Source organism: Molothrus aeneus, chromosome 2 (assembly GCF_037042795.1).
Source record: "Molothrus aeneus isolate 106 chromosome 2, BPBGC_Maene_1.0, whole genome shotgun sequence".
NCBI lineage: Eukaryota > Metazoa > Chordata > Aves > Passeriformes > Icteridae > Molothrus > Molothrus aeneus.
This window is the reverse complement of record NC_089647.1, coordinates 31,050,083-31,073,007: the sequence shown is the minus strand read 5'-3', so window position 1 is coordinate 31,073,007 and position 22,925 is coordinate 31,050,083. Positions and strand designations below refer to the sequence as shown.

At 40.5% G+C, this 22,925-nt stretch overlaps 1 protein-coding gene across 5 annotated transcripts in view; it reads left to right on the top strand.

The window, feature by feature from the left end:
- Positions 1–22,925, top strand: part of TENM4 (teneurin transmembrane protein 4) — a 741,938-nt gene that overhangs the window by 597,905 nt on the left and 121,108 nt on the right. For all 5 annotated transcript variants that reach the window (XM_066572311.1, XM_066572312.1, XM_066572314.1 and 2 more), the window contains one exon: positions 16,913–17,098. In XM_066572311.1, coding sequence (XP_066428408.1) covers positions 16,913–17,098 — 186 coding nt within the window. The remainder of the gene's footprint in view (positions 1–16,912; positions 17,099–22,925) is intronic.

The window sequence follows — 22,925 nt, the reverse complement described above, 5'->3', positions numbered from 1 at the left end:
AACTGTCTGTTTTGATTTTTAGGAGATGACTAAATAATCTTTAGTGGCTGTAAACAAGAAGGACGATTTGGTAATCTGTCAGATCTCCTTTCCCTTCTGAATTCAAAGCTTGTGCTTTTCTAGGCTAGAGGAGGATGAGTGCCTCATGAGGTTCATATTAAAAGACTCTCTTCTACCAGCTAAAAAATAAGTATACTGAGTGAAAGTATTTATTAGTACAAGCAGCTACCAAGAAGACAGATTTTTATGGGCAGTTTTGTGTAGAGGTTTGGAACAGCGACCTTCATTCCTCCTCTGAATTGTCATCTTGCTCAAAATCTGCATCAGGTGTGAGAATTGAAGGCTAAAGAAAAATTGTTCAAGACCCTTTTCTTCCACATGCAATTAGCTCTTAAATAAGACCACACTGAGAAATAGTGGAATACTTTAAATAGTTAGAACTTACAGAGCATCAGTCCTTTGGCTTTTGTCCTGTACTGTGTGCTCACAAAAAAAAAGACCTCAGCAATAACAGTTTCTATACCTTACACAACTGGAGTGGAACTAGGCCAGAAATCCAGGGCAGCTCAGTATAGGCAGGAATTTTCAGCAAAGCAGCCCAAAATGAAAAGCTATTAGGGGAGTGGATATAGTAGAAAAATTATGTAAACAACGTTTTCACTGAGGAATTGCTATCAGGAGTAAAGAAAATCGGGTTAACTGTTTGCAAGTATTTTAAGAGAGTCATTTCCAAGGATGAGACAAACTGAATAAACTGGTGCTAAGAACATAAGAAAACCCTTTTGACAACCATCATTTAGGCTGGGTTTAGAAGCTTGTCATAAAGTAAAATCGACTGGACTGAGGAATAATCAGAAGAGGAGGCCTGCTCTACTTGCCTAGGGCTGAAGCTAGGTGGATCAAAACTTTTGCAGATGTACGTAGGGAAACTATCATACATTGAAGGGAAGATAAATTTGGTGCCAGGCTTTTCCTTTCCCCATATTAATCTTCAATTAATATGGGGAAAGGAATTCCATAGGAATTAAAATGAAAATAAAGAGAAAATAAACTCACACAGTATGGAATTGAAGATAGAATTCCTTAATTCTATCTTCAATTCCATACTGTGTGAGTTTATTTTTAAAACCACCATAAGGGAAAAGGTAGTCATGTATTTGTAGTTTGTAGCATAGATCATAATTGAGTCATTATTCTGTGTTTGTACAGAGGTTTGGGGATTGCAGGGATGGATTTAGAAAAATGTTTATTTCAATGTGCAAACAGAATTCACTTTCCCTTTGTTAACCTGCAGAGTCATGTACAGATGATTTATAAGCTTTCCTTATACTGCTTTTATAAATCCATCTAGTGCAAACTTTCTCTGGCAGCATGAAGTTATTTGAGACAAACTTGAGCATCATTCCAAGACCTTTTTCCTCACTGAGCTGCTTGTAACATTCAGGTTATTGTGCCTCACAGCTAAAATCACAGCTAAGATGATTTGTAAACTTCCATTTCTAGCCCAGACCTTTCCACTGAATTGATGACTTGATTTGAAAGACAAATTTACTCACAGGATATGTGGTCCTTTCTTGCATCATTAAAATAGAGTGAGCAGGCATGCTATTGCATGTAATAACACACTGCCCAGCCCACTGGGGTGGAGGTTCTGTAGAAGGGTCTAAAAGGGACAGATTTTTATTGTCCTTTAAAACAGGACCAAACAGGACAGAAGGATTACTAAGGGGAAGAGCTAAGTACTTGCAGAAATCACCCTCAGCTCAGCAAAGCAGTTAGGTCTGTGTTCAGTCCCAATGAAATGTATAGAACTGTGCCCATTTGGATTTGTGCCAAGGATGGCCCCTTTCATAAACCACATGGAGAGGCATGCCCTGGAAACAGCATAATTATCTGAAAACCCAGAATATGAACAGGCACAGTGGATTTTCCAGCTCTTACCATTTTGAATTTAAGAATAGCACCTGTCTACAGTGTTGTATGCTGTATTCATTTAGGTTATCAGGCAGTATGGAAGCAGTAGCTGAAGTCTGTGGGTTGTCATATGTAGAAAGTAAAACTAGGGACTCTTTGAACCTTAGACTGTGTCTTTCAGCTAAGTAGGTAGATTTTACCTGCCTTTAGTGGTAATCTTAGAGAACACACACTACTGGGTAAAACCCTCACTTTTCACAAAACAATAATATTAGAGAGATTTCTATTTCCTGTTTATATTATCTTTTTTCATTCCACTTAGCCTTCATAGACAAGCTGTGCCAGTTCAGTCTCTTGTGAGAGATTCCCATTCGGAACTGCATTGTAGGAAGAAGTAGTTATATGGTTTGGGTTTTTTTTACTTTCTGTGTCTGCCCACTGCCAAGACATGCTGAGACAGGGCTGCTGCCGTACTACCTCAGAATTGTCACTCAGGGAAAATGCTTCTCAAACATATTCCACCCTTTTATGCAAGGGACAGTTTGTAGATCAGTTTTCCCTCAATACACACTGTTTTTTTGGCTGATTCTTAAATACTAGAAAGCGTATCTTAGAGAAAGGTACAGAAATAATTCCAAGCGATAACTTGTACTGAGCAATAAAAGTGGTATTTTGTTTTCTCCATGGGATAATTAAATCACTTCCCTTTTGCATCTTAGTACTGTTGCACAAGCAAATTTAAAAAAGGCCCTTATAACCCAGTTCAGCTGAAAAGTCCAAGGCAATGCTTGGTAAAAGAAAGGGAATTAAGGAACCACTTATCCTATCTCCATTCCTCCAGTCTGCTATCACAGATTCTCTGTATCCCAGGCTTTTGGGTGGCTATCTCCCTTCACCTCTTATAAGCCCTATCTGGCAACTAATAAAGCCATCATGGGGCAGGTCTCTTAACCTCTTATTGTCTGAGTGTAGTGAGAAGAAGGAAATAGCCTGTGCTGCAGTGTGAAACAGAACTTACTGTGTGATATAGTCTCACTCTTGACCTATTTAAACTGGGCCAACTATTTCTAGTGAATCAAGAGGCAGCACACCACATACCTTAAGACATGTTTGCTGACTGCAGTGAAATGAATAGGTGAGTCATGTCTTCTGCACTGGGGGAATGCACCGTTTACCAGGGGGATTTCACTGATGCATCAGTATAATCCCAGGCCCATCAAAACAGTATTAGGCTTGGATGCAAAATCATTATTAAAGGAATTAAGTCATCTGGTGTTGTCTTTCACTCTCCTCAAATTTACATCAGCAATTTTCACACTGTTCTGTCTTTGGTAGTTGACATCTTTACATGCACAGTATTCATTCAAATCATTGCAAAGTTGAATATACTTAGCAGCAATAGAAATTATGTTCTCTGTGTCTTAAGTGTACTGACTTTTTCTGGGCAGTTGACAGTGGTTGTAGATTGACCTGCATGCAGATAAGGATCCTTTCTCCATCACTCATTCATAATGACTCATGCAGTTTATGCACAGTTGACACCCAGGCAGTACTTCAGACCCTTAAAAATACACTGGAGAAAACCAGTAATAGAGATAGTACTTTGTATGTGGTAGTCCTAAATTGCCAGTGGAGACATAAAATCATGGGCTGCACATTTAACAATAAGACTTAGAAACTGGAAGCTGGGGCTCAGTAAAGACATAAGTTATGATATCTTACATCATATTTTGAAAAGACTGAGAGAGCATGCCTGGCCAGAGACTGAGGCTGAGCTTGCACAACCATATCTCATGAAATCTTGTACTTTGGTCCTATTATAGCTCCTATCATCGCTTCTGCTGCTAACCTGGTTTTCTGAGGATATGCCATTTGGCTTTATGACTTTATGCCCTTTTGTCTTCACTGTGGCAGGGATGAAATGCTGCTTCCCAGGGATTTACTGATGCACTTTGTTATGGAGGTCTACGATCACAAAAATATTTAGGCATTTAAAATTTGCCTTAAGCAAATGCAAATCATCAGTCTTTGCTGCAGGGTTGTGGAGAACTACATATGGCAGATATTCCTAGATAAACTTGTCCTCCAAGCGCAGTGGGGAAGTAGTGTGGGTAGCCACAGAGTAGCAGAAGACCAGGTATTTACCCACCTTCCATGACTTTACTTACTTTAGCAGGTTGAGAAGTTGGATTTAAAATAAAACTAGCATGGTGTGTGAATCCATGTCTCTGGTTGCAGGGAAGCCATATTCTTATAAATTATTGCACAGTGAATTGAAGTCAGTGGAAAAGCTCCTATTTACTCTGCGGGAGTATGGATCAATTCAAGGTTATTCACAAACAATTATTAGATTTAAGACCCTGTATCAGTTAATGGTAATGACTGAATTTTTTAGTATCAATTTCATAGTATAGATTAACAATGGCGACAGTCTTTCAAGTAGCACGCAAGAGTTCTCCACCACAAAGTTGGTACAGTTCATTGAAACAGGCATTTTTTTCTCTATTCCAATTAATAGATAAAGAGACCATGAAGAATGAAGTTTTAAAGAGTTAATCTGAAGTAGATGCACCTTACATTGCAATGTCTTTTTTTTCACCAGGAATTGTGCAGGAGACTATTGCACACACGTGTATATACACACACACACATACACTCACACACAGAGTCACAGAAGCAGTTCTCATACATTTTATCACACCATGTCATATCCCATTGTTCAAACAGTGCCATGGCTAACCCAACATCTGTGATAAAATTTGATTTCCTTGGGCTTACTGGTATCAACTTTTGCAAATAAAATCCCATGTTAATTTCTTATCATGCCCAAGGCCACCAAGATAAAAATCCATCCTTAGAAAACATTCATATAAGCCTTCTGTAAACAATCATTTCTTCAGGGGTAAAAATGTCTCTGTAAAAGATGGATATAACATCAACTTTGACGTGGTAGAGGCTTGTACCATACTACAGACCAAGACCTCTTTTAATGCCTAAGAAGTTGCTGATTTGTTGTTTTCTTAGCTTTAAAACGCATGAGGAAAGAAAAGAGAACTAAACCTCAGGAGGCAACACCTGAAATTGATAAACATCTTCATCACTAAAGAAAAAGTCACCAGACACAGCTATGTAATCAAAGGCCACCTTGAATGCTTTTTCTTCAGCTTGTAACTTGTTCGTCTCACTACCCTGGCAGACCTATGAGAAACATTAGTCTGGGGCAATTGAAACTTTGGTAGCACAGTGTCTTCAAAGCTGGTCTTCAGAAGATACAATCACAATCTCTTCTGGCTCAATACCTAAATTGCAGACTCATCTCTGAAAGCCTTACTTTGGTCCTTTAATGGTCATTGAAAGCCAGGAAATTTTTTGTACCAGCAGGAATTTCATCCTCTGCCTTGCAGAAGCCTAACATGCTGATTTCTGAACTTGTGATCTTCTCCATTTTGTACAGAGAGAAGTAACTTTTCTCTCAAAGGGAAAAGTATGTGTAGCCCAGTGCACACACAAGGCTCTCACAGGTTCTGCCTGGCAGATACCTGCTTTGTGGATTGTGAAGAAATTAGTGAATCTAGAGAATCAACAGTGTTAGTAAGAACTATCATTGTGAAAAACATGAATTTTTTCATGTAGTTGAGTTTGTGAGTAGAGATTTTAGCCTACCCATTGCCAAGAGGAACTTAGCCTTTAAAGGCTTCTAAGCTTTTTATTAAAAATGCAATAAAAAACTAAGATCTGTCCAAACCTTTGAAATAAAAGCATTCAGGGAGGCTTTCATTTGAATATCCTTTTACTCCCTTTCCTTTTGTTTATTAAAAATGTGTGTAAGGAGACCCTGATGTGGTGGAAAAAAGATAATAGTTGAAATGGGCTGCAGTTATTTTTGTGGCGAGTCCAATTCTTCAAAAGTCCAAGTATCTTTGTGCTCAGCAGATGAAAGGGACATAATAAAGGGAGGGAGAGAACTCCCACTAAGATAGAAAATACAACTTACCTTTCAAATATGAATTCCTACTTTAAGTCTGATACCTGAGAAATTGTTTTAGGACATTTTCCTAGCCAATCAGAGATGCATCAAACTTCTGTCAGCTCTGGGATGTGTTTAGGATTTTACTTTTAACCCCTTCTCTGCAGCAGTCCATGCAGTCTTGATCAGACACAATGACAAAGGGAAGATTGAAGGACCTGAAAACTTGTGTTCTAGCTGTCATTTCAGACTTGGCCAAAACCAGTGGAAGCAATGATATCATCAGTCTGTCTCTGACCATTAGATCACAAAGCATTTGCTCTGATTAAGTCATGTCTCAGGCTGAGAATAGTGCGTGTCCAGTAATGTAACAAGCAGTCCCTGGTTCTCATTGACCTTAGGCATTCTGTGATGAGCAAAGCTTCTCTCTTGTATCAGCAGTAATCAGTGAAAATTTATGGACCCCTACAAAGGGCAGTGGGAAGACTATTCCATCCCCTGTTTGTTTCCTACAATAATTAGGGCTAATTCCCAGCATGCCAGTTTCAGTTCAACATCTTTCCCTATCTCCAAATGTGACCTCAGCAGTCACACCATGAGCTCAAAAATTCTTTTTGTTTGGATCAATTATGCCTTGTGTTGCAGTCTTTTCTGACTGAAAACAGCATTGTTGTACTGGAGTCAGTGGGGCTCGTGTTAATGTGACTAGTTTGAAAAATTTCACAACACCACAAGATACTAAATTCCATGTTTAAAGCAGAGTACTGTTAAAATATCGTGTTTTGAGGATGACTGAGCAATTAGCATGTTTGCTTGTATCACTGAGAATATAATTTGTATCACTAAGTCTCAGATGACCAAATTTTGGCTTCTTCTCCTTTGAAAGGAGGAACCTCTTAATTTTTGAATCTAGACCTCTGCTGCTGACTATTCCTACTTTTAACCAGGATACTGCTGCAATATCAGCAGGGTGATACTTGTGCAGAGTCAGTCTCTGCCATGATCTACCTTGATTATGCTGGATAAAGCCACTCATGGCTCAGCAAGGATGGTTGTAGGTTCTCCACTGGCATTCAGTCAATTCATGCTGTTGTTGGTAGATACCTCCTGTGACTGTCACCTTACACTCCAACCCAGTTGGAGCTCATCACAATCAGAGTTCCTGCAAAAGTTTATTGGATGTTTTCAGTTTCATCAAATCATATTTGAGACACTGAACTTGGTTGCCCAGAGAAGCTGTGGGTGAACCTCATCCCTGAAGGTGTTCAAGGCCAGGTTCGATGGAGCTTTGCACAGCCTGTTTGTTGGAAGGTGTCCCTCCCTTTGGCAAGGGTGGGGGGGTAGTAGGAGCTGGTCTTTAATGTCCCTTCCAACCCAAATGATTCTATGTATCATTCTCAGTTAGAATGTCCAAGATTAGGTAACAAGGAAAAGAGTCTGTGAGTCAGTAAAACAGAATAACATAAAAAAAAGACAATATAAGACCAATAATTGTCGTGTAGTGGAGTGGTGTCTACTAAAGCCCAGAAATCCATGATTTAATAAGCTGTCTGAAGTGGATGCACTGGAATTAGTATATTCTCTCTGCCCTCTTCCAAACTACAAGGTGTTCATACTCTAAAAACTATCATCACAATTTGCACTAGTGAGCACTTTCTAATGGTGTTGACAGACGAAAGTTAGAAAGCTCTACTGCTTTTCACTAAAGGTGATCCTTTCAGGTCAGTGTTGAGGCGCATGGACAGCATAGCAAACAGAAACCTTCTGGAACAGCTACTGCTGCATCTGGTTTGTGTGGATAGACAGACATCTAACTTCTGGTTATGTCAGCTCTGCATGTTTCATACGTGTTCTGTGTCTCCTTTTGAAGAATAACAATAAAATTTTTAAGTTCTTTGGCAAAATGTTGTCTAAAGAAAAAGGAATCCGTATTGGGACTGAGCTCTGAGTAAGGGAATCTCAAGAAAATCTAGTTTGTGATCACTTGAACATACACTGGTGACTGATCTGTTTAAGTTATTTTAGAAAAAAACAAAATGTACAGAATTGGAAAATAAATCAGTTCTTTTTAAGCATAAGCAAAACACATTTCTGCTGTCAAATTATCTCTTCCTTGTGGACAGAGAGGAAATTAAAATTAGCCCAGAGAAGAATCCTTCTTAGGAACTTCATTTAATATATTAGAAATTGTTTCTTTTCTGGGAAGCTTTAACACATCCCAGAAAGCATAGAGATTCAATTAAGCATCAAAGAAAAAAATACAATCCTGCACTTTGGGATATTTATTTTTATTCAACAAATCTCGGCTCCAAGCCTGAAGCCTGACTATACCTGGCATTTCATGTCCTGCTATTCAACAACAAGAGACAGTTTAAAGTAGAGTTCATAATAATAAATAAATGAAAGGTTGACACGAATATGAAAGTAAATCACAGCCATAGAGGAGATACTTCAGACAGAAAGTGATGGTCAGTCCTTACCATTTAAGGCAAGGATGAAAATGGAGTATAAATACTGTAGGAAGTAGGAGCTGATAAAAAGCACCACAGCAATTTAATGGAATTTCATCACACAGAATTACAACTTTCCAGACAGGAACTGGAAGACCTTTATGCAAATACGAAGCAAGCTGAAATTGCATTTCGAAGTGAGTGTGTCTTTTATTAAAAGACATCCCATCTGTACCAGTGTACATTGTGCAGCTAATTGTGTCTGTTGTGCTCCCATTCTTACTGTTTCTGGCAAGAATTCCCAAGAATCCCATTGTGCTCAATCCTCTATGGTTAGAGTTAGAGGCTCAGTCTTGGAGGATACACATACATCAGTTTAAGTATATTACTATACCAAAGCCCGTCATTACTCATTTTGGAGATGGAGGGTGGGTCCCAGGGGAGTTACAGACACATCTCCTGGATCTGCTCAGCACCAGGTGAGGAGCTATTCTGTGGACTATTTATTCATCTCCAAATGAAGCATCTCAGAGGTACCCTGTTCCTGATCTGGATCTCCAGAGAGAAATGAGACCTAGAAGGTGGTTTGCAGAACCCTTTCATTTAAACACAAAGCTGTTGATGCCAGCAAATAACTAAATACCAGGAGAAAACTGGGGGAAAAAAACTGAAATGGGGTTAAACTTCTGTGTCTAGTTGAGGGCCAGAGCCAGAGATGGGTCCTTTTTTTTATTAGGGATTTTCACCACCCTTCTCCTAGATACAGCTCAACCACTTTGAGTGAAAAATCTCTCTCCTCTTCTGTTCTGTGTTTTATACCTCCTTTGTCATACCCAGTCTTTCCTACAAGTGCAGAGTTGCAGTTGTCCCACCTGCACATGTATTGGAGACCTGTACTCAGTCCTCCTGTAGAGCTGGCAAGAATCAGCATTCAGGCCAACTCAGGTGTCCTGGTTAGGGTCACTCTGTAATGCAGGATGTGCATTCCCCAGTACAGGCATTCTGGGATGCTCCTTGGGGCTTTGTGTTCAGGAGGTGAAAATTCAGGTGTCCAAGTTGCATTTCAAAGCCATTGCTGAAGGTCAGTGTTCTTCCTAATGAGGGGTGATAGCAAAGCTGATGGATTCATTTTCAGTCTCTAGAGAGCATCCTTTAATCATGATTTCCTCATGCATGGAAAGAAAATAAATAGCTGTTACCTTTTAGTTACATTCAGTTTACTGAGCTGTGTAAAACACATTGAGGCCCTTGAGGGGAGTGGAGAGTCATCAAAGTACCAAAAGTTTGATTGCGCTCCTAAAAGGACAGGTTTTATATTTATAGACATACATAATTATTATTTTTTCTACATTAGTAATATTTACATATTTGATGTATGCTTTAAAAATTGATTAACAGATTATTTGTTTAAAGGTGTTAAATTATGCAGACATTGCTTTCAGGACATGATCTCTGAAGGAAAAATACATCCCTCAATTAATGACATGGACAGAACTTACACAATCATTCCCTGTTTGCTACTAAGCCAGGATGGTTTTCAGAGGATTTCATGGTACAGATCAGCTACTGGCAGTGACAGAAAATCCACACCTCTTCTTTCAGGTTTTTTCTTGCTCCTTAGTTTGATCCTTTCCTTATACATTTGAAAAAAGGATGGTTTTAAAAGCTAATGTGCTTTATGTCTTCTTCAGTAACAGCACAGGAGTTCATGTCACTACAGAGTTATCAAATCAAAGGAATGAGAGTTTCATAACACTGCAAAATGTGTTTTGTTATGAAGAATGTCTTTAGCACTTCACTGCTATCTAAATCATGCTGATCCCACACCTTCTGGTTTTTTTCATCTATATATTTCTTGCTTTTCCCAGATATTCCCCATAAATTGCTTTCTAAAGCAGGTTGTGAAAAGAAGGCTTAGCTCCTCACCAAACTCAGCTTTTTAGCTCTGTGCAGTGCCTCTCTCCTGTGCTTTTCTGGAAAAAAAAATCTGTCTGAGGCTGGAAATTACCTCAAATGAGCCAACTTGAAATGGGAAAATCCTAGTTATGGCAGATTTTAATTATTAAATTTTCTATTAATATATTGAAGGTCAGTGGAACTGACCCAGTTTTCATGAAGCTCTGAGCAATTTCACCTGATCTTACATTTTAGCACTAAATCCATATTTATTAAAGGATTTAGCAGACAGGTCAGAACCAGCTAAATCTCTGATTCTGCATCACATGAATGCTAAAGAAAAATTTTCATCTGCATTGCTCTTCTCTAAGCTGGAAAGCTTTAAACTGTTGTCAAGCTAGTTTGAGGATATGTGGGGGGATAGGGGTAAACATGTAAAAATGGATTTGCTAGAAATGAAGCACAAATTAACATCCTTATTCTTTTCCCAACTCCAGTCTTTAATGTAATGTGAAAATAATGTGAAATTCTGAATGATGCCATTTCCTGTGTTGGAGGCTCCTGTGTCTGTTCCATCAATTAAAAAGGGCTTGAGCAAAGCACTGCATTGTTGGGTTAGTGTTTGATGGGTTTCTTTTCCCACTTTCTTCTGAAATATCAAAGACAACACAGCAGACTTTTTGTTCTTAAGGGGACAGATTTATGCCAGTTTTTAGCAGGATATGAAAAAAAAAGAGAAACAGGTACAAGTTTTTTATTTGTAGGAGTAATTGCTTTAGTATTCTAGCTTCTGAAGTGCTGTTAATGGACTGTGACCTCATTATACCTGGCACAGTGCAAATGCAGAACAAAAAGGATAATCTTAGCCTCAGATAGTTGAGATTCTTAAACTTTAAGTGAACAACAACAGAGAGAGACATACTGATGGAGACAGAGTAAAATTACATTACAGTTTCCCTCAACACACTGTGGAGAAGTTAAGGCATGTCAGCAGCCACTGTCAAGATTTTGGGTAGGATTCAAGATGGATTGGGATTTTTAAGAGAGCCTTGAAGAATTCTGAGGCAGTTTTAACAGACCAGAGGGAAGTCCCTCCCCCAGTCATGAGGAGATAATGAGGGAAAAAAAAAAAAAGGAAAACCATTTGTCTAAAAACTAGCCAGCAGGCAGTTGAGTCTGGGCTCACAGAGTCACAAAATGGTTTGGCTTGGAAGGATCTTTAAAGGTCAGTTAGTTCCCACCCCCTGTCCTTGGGCAGAGGCACCTTCCACTAGACCAGGTTGCTCTAAGCCCCAGTAATGGGCTGGTTACTGGTGGGGATAAGCAGTGATGAAACAGAGCAGGTCCTGGAACTGAAGTGGAGACATTTCTTTTTTGATTATTTGCATGAAGAATAAGCAGAATTGTATTGGAATGGCATTATCCTTTCCAAAGAATAATGTTTCTGATAACCTGAGACCTCTGGGTGAACCACCCCAAGCTCAACAATGCCTTGAGCACTGTCTTCTCCAGAAATTCTCCATGAAAGAGGTTTCAAGTGAGTCATCCTCTGGAACTATCTCTCTTTCCTTCTTTACCCATAGAGGGCATTTAAGCTCAATTCAATTCTTCAGGTAAGACTGACATAACGTGAGGTAAGATCCAGGCAATGTTAGACATCACTCCAAGACAATAACATGACAAAACCCCCCATGGGAACGTTGATATGAACTTGATTCCTTAAAAAAAATTTTGCATCCATTAATCAGTTCCTATCCATCAGTGCCCTCTGGTAAGTACATAAGGGAGCCAAATATAGGGTAATACTCAAAGTCCAGGTCTTTCTCACAGAGTTGCTTGGCTTGATTGTACTTTTTGAGGACATTAAGCCTCGTATTTGCTCTTAGAATTGGGTACGAGGTTGACTCAGAGGGTCCCCTCTCTTCAAGGAACTACAAACAGCTTTGAGAGCTACACTGTGAAATGAGGTAAAACAGTGCACCTCTAGGAAAGGATAAGGAGTGGCTAAGCTGTTCATACAAACACTGGATGAGATTAAAGATGAAAGGAAATATTTAGTCACCTTTTGGGAACAGCTGGTGTGAAAATATTTAACAGGCAGGTCTTTCATGCGCAGGCAGAGCATTCTAACTAAGCTTAAATAGGCAGGAGCAATATAGTGCAGTTGGCCAGTCTGAGAATATTGTAATAGGAGAATTAAAAGCTTTCCTTCTCATTTGTTCATGCAGCTCAGATGGTAGCTAATCATGTCCTCTAATTTTAACAACAGAATTGGGAAATGTACCAAAAAATGCAGTTTGTAATAAGAACAGAGGTGACAAATTCTGTCCCTGGGACTGAATGACAAAGAAACTACTCACCTGCCCTTTTCTGTAAAACAGCCTTAGCTGCCTTTTTCTGTCCAAAAAGACATGTATTTAAGTGGAAGCTTAATATGAAATCCATTTTGATCATTTCTTAGCATGCCACAAGAAAAGTAAAAGCTATTCTGACTATTTAATCACTCATTAGAAACCTGTGAGCATTTAAGAGGGCTGTGTTGTAAAGGTCCAGAACATGTAGCAGGTTGTGTGTTGTAAAGCTATTTAAATTGTAGGGTACCCATCTATCTTTAAACTGGCACTAAGTGGAAGACTTAGTTTTGAGAGTTCCTGGCTCCTGGTTCCCTGTCAGAAATAATTAAACTACATTTTAGGGAGACTGTCCTAAGTAGTTTGTTTCACAAGTGTTTTTCACAGCTGAGAGTCTATATTACAGCCCTTGGGGCCTGGGAGTCCAAACCACCTCATATATCCAATATATATGAATTACACATTCATAGCCTGGGACCTGCACACTTCTGTGTGCATGGGTGGTGGTTTGGCTGGGGTCTCAGCTGGGTGGGAGATGAAACCCAAAATGTTCTCAGCATTCCCTTTCTGGGTTAGCCTAAGATCTGTTTGTTTTTACCATGCAGTGCATATCCCTGGCCCACGTGTGCAAGACTGTTCCTTGGCAGCATGTTGTCTGAGAAGTATTTCAGTCAAGATGTAAATGTCCCAGGGGGTTTTCCATCCTTTTTCATCGGAATGGCTGCACAGAGACTCTGCTTTTTAGAACATGATTTTTTTTCTCTCTTCACCATTTTTCAATGCACTCCATTATCCTAGTTTGATACCTTTAAATAACTCCAGGAAGGCTTCTGACTGTCACTATTCCTATTATCTCTGGGTTTTTTTCCTCCACCACCAATCTGTAGACATCTGACGTTTCCATCTTATCTATAGGACACAAGACTGCATATTGGGACATCAAGGTGTTCATGAGCCTGTCTCAGTTCACATTTACCTGTGGACCCATCACTTTCCTTCTTTATGCCTTGGTTAGTTTATCTGAAAGGTGCTGCACCTGAGTCAGGGGAACCCTTGGTATCCATAGAGGCTTGGGGGTGAGGGATTGAGAGCAGCCTGAGGACAAGGACTTTAGGATGGACGAAAAGCTGGACATGACCTGGTCATGTGCTCTCACAGCCCAGGAAAGCCAGTAGTGCCATGGGCTTCATCCAAAGCCATGTGGCCAGCAGGGTGAGGAAGGATTCTGCCCCTCCACTCTTGTGAGACCCCTCCTGGAGTGCTGCATCCAGCTCTGGGACCCAGTTGTGGGGGTCTCCAACACAAGAAGGATATGGACCTGTTTGAGCAAGTCTAGAGGAAGCCACAAAGATAATGAGAGGCCTGAGGAACCTCTGCTATGGGGACAGACTGGGATAGTTGGGTTTGTTCAGCTTGGGGGACAGAAGGCTCTGGGGAGACTTTATTGTGGCCTTTTTACTACTTAAAAGGGGCTTATAAGAATGATAGGGACAGACATTTTAATAGTGCCTATAGTGATAAGAAGAGGGATAATTGTTTTAAACTAAAAGAGGGTAGATTTAGACTAGCTATAAGGAAGAATTTTTTACAAAGAGGAAGAATAGGATATAATGAAGGTGTGAAGTGGCCAAGCTGGCATCCTCTGGATTGCTTGGTAAACTGGGAGCAAGAAAAATTACTTCTTATTTGATATTCTGAGATCCAAGTTCAACGCTTATGTATAAAGAATGTGAACTAATAACCAGAGAAGGGATTGCAGTCTAACTAGAGTAAAAGTGTGCTGGAAAGCACCAGAGGCTACAATAATAATTTTTGGAGTTTGGGCTTAAATACCAGTACCCTCAGACCTTGTACTTTCTCAATGTATTTCTTGTCAGCTTGCTGAAATTTTAGCAGCTTAAATCTAGCTTTTGGTTTTCAATCTACTGTTTCCTTTTCCTCCCCTAGACTTTGTTTATCAGGTCAGCCAAGGAGAACTAAATTTACTTTTTTTTTTTTTTGGTGCATCTTTACTACTATATTAACCAACTTGCAGGTCATGTGTTTTCATCACCACCCTGACCAGCCCACGCTCCATTGCAGTGCTGTCTGGCAGTTGGGGAAGAAAGTAGAAAACACATGTCTGGACTCCAGCCCTTCAGCAAGGATGGGTTTCAATAATAAGGCCCATCCCTTCTGCTCTTATTGGGTACTGTAGTATGATATTACCTCCCTCGCAGCTAGGAGCTGTGAAAATCTGTCTCTCAATGCCAGATGCAAAGTAAAAACTTCTGACAGCAACTCAAGCCCTTCCTCAGCCATGCCTTTATTGTTCGATAGTGCAATTTCTATTAGCTTCCAATAAATTCTACATTAGTTTCTGTTACACCTCAACAGCAAGTGATGTGTGCACATGCTCTGCTTAAGTAGCCAAGATACCCAAATACTTTTGCAAGTTTTATTCTAAATGATACAGACAAGTCCCTGACTGTCTTTAGCCCATTTGAACTCCAGAGTTCTTTCACTAGGAGACTTAAGCATATAAGCCTAAATGTTTGAGGAGGTTTGGAGACATCCATGATACTGCAGTAAAAGGAGTTTTACTGGAAACTGTTCCACCAGCCTGAGCTTTTTGGGAAGCAAGAGCTAAATATTGTTCTCATATCACATTTAAAAATAAGGTGTTTTCTAGACATGCAAGGCATTACTGTTGTTCCTATCATAAATTACTGTTCTACAAAGAACTCTCTGATCCTTTTCACCATAAGGGACTGAAGTCCTCACAGCCTTCTGCTGTGGTGGAGCTGCAAGGAGCTTTCCTCCTGGAGCTGAACCAACCCTATATCAGGGGGATATCAAAAGTTGTTGAATAGCCCAAGTGTCCTGTAAATGGGGTATTCATTAGCAAAAGACTAAAAGCAACTTAAGTACAGCTGAATTTCAGTCAGGTGTGATGTTAATGCAGGCTGAGTAGTTTTGAATATTTTATATGCAGCCAGTGGCGTAGAGAAAAAATGCGCACTGCAGAGTACCCTGGTACCCCTTTCTGTGCTTCCAGCCCAGCCCTGCTCAGCATTTCTTCTGTTCACTTCTCCATGTCCCCAAAAAAATCTAAAATGTATAAAATCTATAAAATGGCTCAGTGAAGCCAAAGGCTTGAGGTCAAAACATTTGGGAATTTAGAAGTGCCAGGCAGAAGTCAGAGAGAAGACCTCATAGGCTGAAATACTGTGAACTGCTTCTCCTTCAGCTGAGGAAGGGAGAGTATAGTCAGGGCTTATGAAAGATGGAAAGTAGCAGCTAAGTAATGAGTCTGGAGAAGAAATAGATTCATTTCATTTCATTTGCAGTGCTACACTGCATCAGTATTTGGGGTTTGTTTTTTTTCCTTGAAATCAATCCTGTGTATTAATGGTGGTAACAGGTGCTTTAACACCTGATTCATGGGCATCTCTTCTCCACCAAGTCTCTGTTTTGCCAGACAAATACAATGTAGATGAAAACATGTTTCCCAAATTCATGCCAAGGCTATGCCAGGTTTTAGACAAAAGTCTAGTGATGGTTAAAAAAATTATGCCTATGTCCTCAGGCCTGCTGGGGCTCAGGGAGGTTTGGGAAGGCCATCATCCCTGAAAAGGCAAGGTCCTTTAGCTCTTTGCTTTTTGGCGGTAAGTACCAAAATATCCAGCTGTGACTGTGCTTCCATTAGCTTTGATAAGACTTGGGAACAAGCACCATCCTATCAGCTCCAGTACACGTGGCTCACAAAAGATACAGTTGTACCTCTGAATGTCTGAGAGGGGAGTTTTAATGGGTAGTAGGAGAATAAGGACATAGAGGATGGGCAGATTTGGTAGAAATAGAAATATCCTTTCTTAAATTTAAACAGAGAATAAGGATTTTAATGAATCCCATCCCCAAAAACATGGTTTAAGAAGTCATGAACAGGCTTTGCCAGGACTTAACTTTAGCATCAGTAGTTTATCAGCACACTGTTTCCACTTAAACAGATTTTAATTAAATGTGACTTCCGTTCTGCTTATTGGAAGAGCCTTCCCCTTTGGATTTGAGCATCACAAAAGCTTAAGGAGTGCAAGAGAATTAGAAAGCAAATAGGAGGATCAATCACAGCGACCCTTGCAATCCATGTCCAGCTCTTTTTTGTAATATACTTATTAGATTCTTATTGTCAGGAAGGATTAGTGTTATGAGCTCTAGGAATTCCTTTCATTGCCCCATAAGGCGAGGTAGTGAAGTGTGTCTGCTTTTCTTGACAATAACACTCTGGATTTTCCCCCTCTCCCTTCTCTCTCTCCACCCATATCCCCTTCTCTCTGTTGTCTCCTCTCCCACAGAGATTTGTGCAGCGGACTGCGGAGGACATGGCATTTGCGTGGGAGGCACCTGCCGCTGCGAGGAGGGCTGGATGGGCACAGCCTGTGATCAGCGAGCGTGTCACCCACGCTGCAACGAGCACGGGACCTGCCGGGATGGCAAGTGTGAATGCAGCCCGGGCTGGAACGGAGAGCACTGCACCATTGGTAGGGAGAAAGAAAACCCGACTCCTTTGAGAGAATTATTGATGATCAGGGAGGAGAAAAGGCGCATGCTTAATTGAATATGTGTGATCTAGTGTAGCATGAGCACCTTTGTTCTTGGATCTCAAATTCTGACATCATACATTTTCATGTGGGAACAAGACAATATGTCCTTTCATTTGCTGGTGACATGGCTCTGTATATTTTTTATTATCAGACGTGAAGTACACCTATGCGGTGTTTGACAAGCCTTTAAATGTCAGCTAGAAGCTTTTTTTGAAAACATCCCACTTTACCTCTCTTGAGAGGTCTTTCTGTGGTCTCCAAGACTCCTCTGTACTATGTTGACAGCATTTTTAAAAACATGCATCTGCTTTTAAATTTTCTTTCCTTTTATTTGCTACATTATTTGCACTGTCACTTTGCTTGCCAGTATAAAAGAGGAAACTGCAGACAGATGATTTCTGGCTGGTATTTAACTCTGTCTTGCTTATCCCTTGTCTGTTCTGCTACCTTTCTAACCATTTCACTTCCCTCTCACTTTGCTTCTGTGTTCCTCATGTACTGGCACTACTCATAAGCTCTCTCTGTCATGTCTCTTATTATGGATGTTATTATTAATAAGAAGCCAACAATATGCCTAAATCATGCAAAGAGCTTCAGTTCTCATATTAAGCAATTTGCAGCACCATTAATAAACTGCCTTGGCTTCACCTTTTCCTTCTCTCACTTAACTACTTAATGCATTTTCCCTTCTTCCTACTTTCTGATTGTCAAGCATTTAGCCTCTTCAGTTCCCCTTCCGTAGTCATGCTATTAAATCAGTAGCCCTAAATTCCCCAGATACCTTTTATTGTATATTAATAGAAAACTAAATTAGTGAATCCAGGTCTATTCTCAATAATGCCTGTGTGAACCTGAAAAAATTCAGTTGACTTTAAAAGAATTGTTCCAGAATGAAAATTCTCCTTCAGTCATTTTATTTTAATCAGCTTCTTTTAGAGACAAGGAAAATTTACCTCTATGTTACTTTCATTATGTCATGATAACTAAAAATCACACTTCATCAAGACTAACCACTAGGAATACCTGGGCAAATATCAGCATAGTTATTGTGTGGATTAGCAGCTTAGTTTTATGAGACATCACTTCCCTTGCTTGAGCACCAGGTGCATTTGCACACGCAAAGACAGGAAATGAAGCCTGATCTCAGTATTTTAATTTCAGCATTAGGATAATGGTACAAACCATATCTGTGGCTCAATTCTACTTATCATTTATTTATGCTAATGTCACCCTATCACATTATGGTCTCCACATGCATCCCCCTAATGAAAAATATCTTGCTTTTAAAACTTCCTCTGTCTCAGTAGACAATGCATTCTGCTTTCTTGTTGATGTCCCTAGCAGCTTTCATTTCTTTTCCTGAGAAAAGGATTGAAAAACCCACATTTCTTAAATAACTTTAAAATGAAAAGAGAGCAGTCCTATGTTAATTGAAATCCTGTTTCCTTAATATTATTTTACAGCCTTTTATTCAAGCAGTTTGATTTGGAAAGCATCACAGATTCATGCGAGTAAAAAAAAATTCAGCAAAAGGCCCCAAATCCAGGGGACAGTTTTATATGGGACTTATTTATGCAGGAAAAAAAAAAAGCCTGATTCATCCCCTTAGTGCCATTTTATTAGTTCTGCTGTAAAACCAAAATGCCATTAGTTCAGTATATGATAATTCTCCACACAGCTGATATGCCTGGACTGTTTTTGAACAACAAGCTTTTATCTTTCATGGTAATTAAATTTATTTGTAGTATTCCTCACTCTAAGTATAAATGTTATCATGGGGAAGGCCAGCACTGCAATGCAGTCAGCATTGAGATTTTACTGGTGCACACTCTCATTTTATGTGCTGCTACTTTCCTGTTGCAGTCTGCCTTGGTTTAGGAATCATTCTTGGATACATAACATCCTGGAGCAACTCTGTTTCTTTTCACTTTCCCCTCTCCTCATCTCCTTGCATGGTGATTTAAAAACAAATTTTACATAGTCTCCTACCTCTGAAGCTGTAAACACTATTTCCTACAGAATATTTCACTGGTAAATGTGTAGAATGCAAAGGAGATTTGGCAAAATTGTGAATACCCAGGAAAATTGAATGGTTTTAGCAGGAGTAATGAGCTAGTTATGTTGGCACAAATGAAAGGACATTGGCTTGGAATTACATTAAGTACGTGGAAAGCATTCCCCTTGTCCTTGTGTAATTTCCCTGCATGGCAAATTGTTCTGTTGATGGTTATTCCGTATATGTCTGTGTCATGGCCCGGTTTGCTTTAGCACTGACAAGCATAAAACCCCATTGCTGAAGTGATGCTTGACCAGTATTGCCGTGTGTGCAGGTAACACAGTAGAAATGGACCATACCAGTAGGGGACACTTCTTCCATTCCCTGTTGAGCATGTGTGAGAGTAAGACATCCTTTTGTTTTGTAGGTCATAGGAGGCACTTCCTTATGGTGTTTAAGGTATTCTGATCCCAGTGGATTAATTTTGTTTGCTCTTACAAAAAGTTGTGTCACTAAATGTACTATCTTGATTGCTCACATTCAGAGATTTCATTAGAGTAACCCCAGTTAATTCCCAACTAGAAAATTGATGCCGAAGCTTGCATTCATCATCCCAATTCAGCAGACTTAGTGCAGGAGAGTAGAGCAGAAAATTGATTATCTAACTGCAGGAATCCTGAAACCCAGCAGAAGGTTTCAGTCATTTTCTGGAAGGAACAAAACGCACTGTGACAACAGCATCAGTGCCAGACTCCTGTGATGGGTTCTCCAGCATGTTCCTAATTCATCCCTAGTTAGAGACATTGCAGGAATTCAAGTTTATTCTGTTCTGGCCCAAACTACATCCAGGAAGCATGGTGGGTTTTAGGAGCATTGAGTTTAAAGATTAAATAATCCCTCTTACTGCGAGCTCTGAAAGGCCAAATTACAGCTCAGCTCTGTAGTAGACTGCTCTAAGGGTTTGCCTCACAGAAAGCAGCACAGAAAATTTCCTGGGTTTAAGAGTCATAGAATCACAAAATTGTTTGGGCCTTTAAGATCATCTAGTTCCAACCCCACTGACATGGATAGGGAACTTTTTGCTTGACCAGGTTCCTCCAAGCCCCATTCGATGCTGTCTTGAAAACTTCCAGGGATGAGGCATCCACAGTTTCTCTGGGCAACCTGCCAGGGCCTCACCACCCTTAAGTGTAAAAAAATTTCTTCCAAATACCCAATCTGAACCTGTCCTCCTTCAGCTAAAGGCTGTTCTCCCCTGTCCTATGATTATAAGCCCTTGTGAAAACTCCCTCTCCAGCTTGTATGATTCATATAGGGGGCTTCCCTGCATGGTGGAGTTGGGATATTCAATATCCTTGAACGGCTTGGACACAAGACGAAAGCCATCTCTGGAAGTTCAGTTGCTGCAGCTAAATACTCCAGAGTCTCTGGAGACCTGAGGGACCAGCAGCTAGCTCTCCAAACACTCCACAGCCTACCTAGCAGGATTTCAAAGCACCTCAGTGCCTAATCCCCATTGATCTCTGCAAAAGCCACATGTTAACTCCTTTCGGAAATCTGGTCCTGGCACGCACGGGTGATGGATGCAATAACAATGCCCAGACAGACAGGCAGACAGCCTGTCCCACGCCGGCTTCTGCTTATGGCGCCATCAGCCTGGGGTTTGTTTTACATTGCAAAACCCTGATTTTTGAGAAATCTGCCCCTTTAAGTTTGCCTTTCATCAGTCTTCTTGCATAAATAATCACACATGTTCTGAATAACTCTAGGTTGTAATCAGTGCTTTGCCGTTTCTGCTGGAGCAGCTGGAATCCAGACAGGGCACATTACAGGTGGATCCTGATCTCTTTTCCCCAGCTTTCTAACACATCATTTGTGCCCTTTGAATCCATAAAGCAACACAGTCCATTCATGGCCCAAGACAAAAATAAACCTCCCAGTGTCTGGGGAAGGTTCTTGCTATCTTGTAGATGTGGTGCTTAGGGACAGAGTTTAGTGGTTGCACTCGATGATCTTAGAGGTCTTTTCCAGCTCTTATGATTCTGTGATTCTACCCGCTGCCCAACAGTCAGTGCTCAAGTGCATCCACAGCAGAAGCTGAGCTGTGTTTTACCCTCTGGCACTCACTTCTCTGCCTGGTTGAGATGGGTACCTTTGGGCAAGAGAAGACCATGATTATAGCAGTCAGTGGAAAATATGCACTTGCTGCTTTGTTCTGACATGATCTTCAATCAATCTGAAGGTAATCTGGCCTTAAATAGTTTGGCAGCATATTTGCCAGTAAATATTAAGCACAGATTAACTTCAAAGATAGCATTTCCCTGACCCTGTAGCATAAACTTCACATGCTGTCCCTGGTTCAGCAATGAATGTTTACTTTCTCCTCTCCTTCACATTTGTGTGATCTCAGTTTAACTCCAGTGATTTCCCTGAGGCTCTGTCCACTTCACCTCATAGGAAAGATAAAGGGAGAAAGAATATTTGGGAAATGAAGAAGGAGAGCATAGTGGGAAACAAGTCCTTCTCAGGGACCTGCCTGCAGCATCTCTCACTTCTCTTCTGTTCTTTCCCTCCCTCTCTGCAAGCCAAGAGAAGTACTTGTTATCATTCCTATTGTGTTTCAGACAAGGCAAACCAAGTCAAGTCAGCTCAGGCTGTGAAACAAGGGGGCTTTCACACTGAAAAATGGTCACAGGAGCTCCTCCCTAGCAGTTCTAAAGTGGCTTCCAGGAGTAGGGTGGTGACATGGAGTGGTGGCTTCCAGGAGTGTGGTGGTGCCTTTCAGTGCAGAGGACTCCTTAGAAAAGTAGCTTTTCTTCTAAACTCCTGCATAATTTCTCAGCATGTCCCGCATGCCCACAGGGTTTCCAAAGGAGTGTCTGTAGGGAATAAGATTATATTTTAGTGGCAGAAGTATAGCCTGTATGGATTTAGAAAAGAAAGAGTCCTGCTGCTCCTGTAGGAAGCCCCATTGTTTTTTCAAATTACAAGAAAACATTGATACATAACTGACACATGGTTGGCATTGACAACTACGCTCACTGCCATCAGCTGCACAGTGAGCTAAGAGGTTGGGCTGCTGGGGATGTCAAAATCCAGGAGATACATTCCTAGGCTTCAGCCACCATCCAAGCAGACGATGATGCTGTGCTTCCTACATTGCTCCCCCCACATCAACATGATTAATTCACCTCTTTGCCAAGCCTCATAACTGCCCCGCACTAGGTGAGCTCTCCCAGCCCTCTCCACTTGGTTCCTGTACAGATCCATTACATTCACAGAATGGAAAAATAATTCCTGCAAGGGAGGGCCATGACTTCCCAGGAAGATAGTCTGCCTGAACGAGCCTGAAACAAAAACTTCTTCAAAAAGTACCAGGACACAGCTGATGCTGAGATTGCAGGGAGCAGGCAAGAGAACAAGGGAAATAATGTTTAAGTAGATATTGAAATAGAGAAATGCAAGACTCAGAGCCTCTCTTTTGTTATTAAAGGCCAGCGGGTGTTAGGACAGAGAGTGCCGCCTGCTGGCATGAACCAGGGCTCTCGAAGGCAGGATGTCTTTGCCACCAGCCTTCTGCTCAACACCAGAAAATCAGTAAGAAGGTGGTTTTCCATATCAGTGTTCCATGGGAATTGGGTAAATGACTGCTCCCATGACATCTATAACTTTCTGTTTTTACTTTTTCTTTAGCCGTCCTTAAAATTAATATATTAATACTTACCTATCTGGTATAGTTGCCATGAGGTTAATTTAATATTTGTAAAG